This window comes from Nansenia antarctica (assembly GCF_963989245.1).
Source record: "Nansenia antarctica genome assembly, contig: SCAFFOLD_598, whole genome shotgun sequence".
Taxonomy (NCBI): domain Eukaryota; kingdom Metazoa; phylum Chordata; class Actinopteri; order Argentiniformes; family Microstomatidae; genus Nansenia; species Nansenia antarctica.
Window position 1 is genome coordinate 7,501 of NW_027662732.1, and position 5,000 is coordinate 12,500.

The following is a 5,000-nucleotide window of genomic DNA, read 5'->3' on the forward strand; positions in this document are numbered from 1 at the left end:
ACTGGGCCTTCATCAGAACAGAACCACTGGACCTTCATCAGAACAGAACCACTGGACCTTCATCAGAACAGAACCACTGGACCTTCAACAGAACAGAACCACTGGGCCTTCATCAGAACAGAACTACTGGACCTTCATCAGAACAGACCCAGGACTGGTACCAGCGGGCCTTCAGCAGAACAGACCCACCGGGCCTGGTACCACATACTGGTGCCAGATGTTGCGCCACGCGCAAAAAAAGGAAGAAAAAAGCATTGCCACATAAAACATGTTCCAATGGAAATACTTATTTTTCTCTCTCCTCTTTCGTTCTCTCTCTCTCTCTCTCTCTCTCTCTCTCTCTCTCTCTCTCTCTCTCTCTCTGTCTCTGTCTCTGTCTCTGTCTCTGTCTCTCTCTCTCTCTCTCTCTCTCTCTCTCTCTCTCTTTGAGCAAATAAGATTCGTGCCTCTTTGAAGATCTTTTGGATAGAGGGATAGAGAATTTTTTGTTTGATTTTTTCTTCTTCTTCATTTTTCTTTTTTCATCCCCCTTCACCCTCCGAAAGAAGGATACAATTATCTGCCGTGTCTCTCTCTCTCTTTCATGTGGCTCTTATTTACCCGGTTCATCTTGGCGAGGGGGGGGGGGGCAGAACAATGAGCTCCTTCCCAGTGCTGTCTTGTTGTGATGGTGGAGACACAAACTGACTGTTTATTGTGTGTGTGTGTGTGTGTGTGTGTGTGTGTGTGTGTGTGTGTGTGTGTGTGGTGTTGGGGTGTGTGTGTGTGTGGGTGTGTGTGTGTGTGCGTGTGGGGTGTTGGGTAGTGTGTGTGTGTGTGTGTGTGTGGGGTGTTGGGTAGTGTGTGTGTGTGTGTGTGTTTGGAGCGGAGAGAGAGACCCTCGCACGCCCCTGCTCAGTGAAGCCTTCCTGTGTTTCAAATGGGGGCTGCTTTTTATGAGTGACCACCCTTAATGTGTGTGTGTGTGTGTGTGTGTGTGTGTGTGTGTGTGTGGTTTTTGTGAGCAGTTTAGTTTTTTAAAGACTGGTGCTCATTTCTTTTTTCTTTTTTTTTGGGGGGGGGGAGTTTAACGAGCATTGTTTGTATGACTTCGTCAGCCCCCTCTCGTTAAACCACACACACACACACACACACACACACACGCCTGTGGAATTCCATGGTGCACCACTCCACACACACATGGGGTAGTAGAAGGAGGCATTTTTCCATGACAGAGTTAATGACTGAAGTACTACCTCTCTCCCGCTGGGCTCCCTTCCTCTAGGGGGGGGGGGCGGGCGTCATTAACGGGCCAGTGTAGTCATCGCTGATGAGATGTCGTCCTGGCTCCCTCCCTCCCTCCCTCCCTCCCTCCCTCCCCCCCTCCCCCTCTCTTCCAGAAGAGCGTGCTTGTCTGTGGTCCTTCCTATAGCTCACAGTGGGGCCTCAGCTACTAACAGGAAGGACTCCCTCTCTCGCTCTCTCCCTCTCCCCCTTCTCTCTTTCTCTGTCTCTTTCTCTCCCTCTCTCTCTCCCTCTTCTCTCTCTCCCTTCTCTCTCTCTCTCCCTCTCCCCCTCTCTCTCTCTCTCTCTCCCTCTCTCTCCCTCTCCCCCTTCCTCCTCTCTCTCTCGCTCCCTCTCTCCCCCCCTTCTCTCTCTCTCCCCCTCCCTCTCTCCCCCCTTCCCCCTTCTCTCTCTCCCTCTCTCCCCCTTACCTCTCTCTCTCTCACTCTCTCTCTTTCTCTTTCTCTCCCCCCTTCCCCCCCTTCTCTCTCTCTCCCCTTCTCCCTCCCTCCCTCTCTCCTATATGTCTTTTGTGTTTCTCTGTCCCCCCCCCTGCCAGTGCTCTGATGAGGAGTGTGTGTGTGTGTGTGTGTGTGTGTAACACACACACATGGGTGTGTTAGAGTCAGGGTGTGTGTGTGTGTGTGTGTTAGAGGTCAGGGTGTGTGTGTGCACACACACACGTGGGCGTGTTAGTCAGGGTTAGGGTTATGGCAGGCAGACTTACAGGCACCCAAAATTTGAGCCTTTGTGAAAGGACCCCTTCATCTGACCAAGGGTCTAATTGGCCCTGTTCACCACAGCAGAGAGAGAGAGAGAGAGAGAGAGAGAGAGAGGAAGAGGGAGGGAGGGAGGAGGGAGAGAGAGACCCTCTTATTCACGATAAGCCCTTTCCTGGTGCAGAAAGCCACTTGGTTAGTTGTGTGTGAAGTCGTGTTTTTTGCATGACAGATCAGAGGGGTCGTTCCCCCCCCCCCCCCCCACCCGACAGCCAAAGGGCCGTGGAAGGAGGGCTAGGGGCTTGACCTCTGACCTTTCAGTTGTCCGGCAGCGCTGCCTCCCCCCGGCCTCTCCACAATGCTCCTTCAGATCAGCGGCGGGCGCGGGTTAAACCCTGGAGCAACAAAACACTGACGCTGCGCACAAAAACACATCAATGGAATCTGTTTTTCAAAGTCAGTTTTGGAACACAACAACATGTGGGGAAAAGTCCAGAGGGTTGGATCCTGGGGGGTATTTTATCAATGTCGCTAAAGGAAAATCCAGGCTTTTTTTTTGTTGATAACTCTCACGCGACTTATCAAAAATAAGCCTAATATTATTTTTTTATTTTATTAGTCTCGCAAGATTGATCAGAATAAGCCTGGATTTTCCTTTAGCGACATTGATGGAATACCCCCCTGGGTGAATAGACCCTGTAGATGACAGACTGGATGTGTTGGTAGCAAACATATCTAACCTCTCTCCTTCTATCTCTCTCTCTCTCCCTCCCTCCCCACCCCCTCTCTCCCTCCCTCCAGGTACTACTTCAAGAAAGCGAGTGATGAGTTTGAGTGTGGTGCCGTGTTCGAGGAGGTGTGGGACGATGGATCCTTCCTGCCCACCTACCAGGGCAAGGTGCTGGGGAAGGTGGAGAGAATGGACTGACCCCCCTGGACCCCCCCTGTACCCCCCCCCCCCCCCCACACACACACACACACACACACACCTACCAGGGCAAGGTGCTGGGGAAGGTGGAGAGAATGGACTGACCCCCCCCCACACACACACACACACACACACACACTCCCAGAGCTGGACTGTGTTGTTTAAGCTAACCAGACTGTGGAGGAGGAGGAGGCTGGAGAGAGTCTGCTGAAGGAACCCTGGACCCAATGAAGGATGGAGCGATGGAAATAGAGAGATGGAGAGAGAGGAACATGGAGGGGGAGTCAGTCACCGCCATGACAGGACTATTGTGAAACAAACGAAACGTCCGTCATCAGAGACGAGAAGAGAGGAGGGGAGAGAATGGTGGACTTGGGAGGGGGGGGACAACCGTCTCCATGGTTCCCTGAGTGTCTGATTTTGAAAGAGACTCGTCTAGGTGAATGACCACTTAACCTGTCTGAGGGATGGTGACAGGTGGGGGTCAGGGGGGGGGGGTGTTAGAGGTCAAAGTTCATCCCGGTGCTCTCTCTGACCCTGACCCTGACCCTGACCTCTGACCCTGCCTGGTTGGGGGTCGGACATGGACACTTTATGACGTATATGCAGACACACCTGTGTGTGTCACGCTGTATGACGATACCTCTGTGTTGCTATGTGCAGATTTGTATTGATATTTATTGAAATTACCCCCCCTTCCTAGCCCCCACCCCCCCTCCCTAACCCCCCCTCGCCCCCTTCCTAACCACACCCCCCCCCCCTCTCCAACGTTTCCACAGACCCCCCCCCAGAGCGAGTGGCCTCAGATGCTGTCCGTCCATTACCTGTGTGTTCGAGAGTGTTCTAGAGAGTTCTAGAGAGTTCTCTACTGTGATGGAGAGAACAAGAAGAGAAATTCAGTGTGTATGTCTCAGTCCCTGCCTGCCCAGAGTCCTTGTCTCCCTCCCTCCCTCTCTCTCTCTCTCCCCCTCCCTCCCTCCCTCCCTCCCTCTCTCTCTCTCTCTCTCCCCCTCCCTCCCCCTCTCTCTCTCTCTCTCTCCCCCTCCCTCCCTCTCTCTCTCTCTCTCTCCCCCTCCCTCCCTCTCTCTCTCTCTCTCTCCCCCTCCCTCCCTCTCTCTCTCTCCCTCCCTCCCTCCCTCCCTCTCTCTCTCTCTCCCCCTCCCTCCCTCCCTCTCTCTCTCTCTCTCTCTCCCCCTCCCTCCCTCCCTCTCTCTCTCTCTCTCCCCCTCCCTCTCTCTCTCTCTCTCTCCCCCTCCCTCCCTCCCTCCCTCTCTCTCTCTCTCTCTCTCCCCCTCCCTCCCTCTCTCTCTCTCTCTCTCACCCTGTGCTGTCGTTGTCTTAGTGCCTTTTGTTTCTGTAGCCCAGGCTTTGCACAGGGAGAGGAGCCCCCCCCCCCACCCTGGACCCCAACGCTGACCCCCCCCCCCCCCCCCCCCAACACTAACCCCCCAATCCTCCCACCCTGTCCCCCAAATGGCAGAAAGTATACAAATGTTTACACTTCCGAGACCTGCCATTGGCTATTCCACCAACTGAATCTATATACTAACAGAGCTCTCAAATATAAACCACCTAACCCCCCCCTGCCCTGACCCCCCGACCCCACCTAACCCACACGCCCCAAAAATGGATGACCAGTACTTGTGTCTCTGGGTATTGTGACTCTACATTGATGAGGAGGATGATGATGATGATGATGAGGAAGAGGAGGAGGATGATGATGATGATGATGATGATGATGAGGAGGAGGATGAGGAGGATGATGAAGATGACACACTATCTGCGTAGTGTTAATGAGTACAGCAGCTGTGCGGACATGGAAGCGTTACCGTGTGTCTACCCTGCGCCAGGGTCCTCTACTCCCTTGGTTTTCACAAGGGCTTTATGTTCAAAAGATATTTTTATTATTATTATTATTATTATTATTATGCCCTTTTATTATAAGTATCTCGTAGTAATAATAATCATGTTTTATGTTTTATAATAATTTTTTTCATGGCTTCTCCTTGTTTCCACTTGTGTAAACTGTAAATGGTGCGTTCTATAGGACAGAGAGGTAGACTTTATTAAAATGTTATATTTTTCAAATG

At 52.3% G+C, this 5,000-nt stretch overlaps 1 protein-coding gene across 1 annotated transcript in view; it reads left to right on the forward strand.

Annotated features, from left to right (window-relative positions):
• The window catches only part of LOC308175499 (axin-2-like), a gene marked incomplete at both ends in the record, with an annotated part of 10,347 nt that extends 7,437 nt beyond the window's left edge, over positions 1 to 2,910 (forward strand). Inside the window, one exon of the mRNA XM_080551158.1 lies at positions 2,784 to 2,910. Coding sequence (XP_080407284.1) covers positions 2,784 to 2,910 — 127 coding nt within the window. The remainder of the gene's footprint in view (positions 1 to 2,783) is intronic.
• Between the last annotated feature and the right edge of the window lie 2,090 nt (positions 2,911 to 5,000).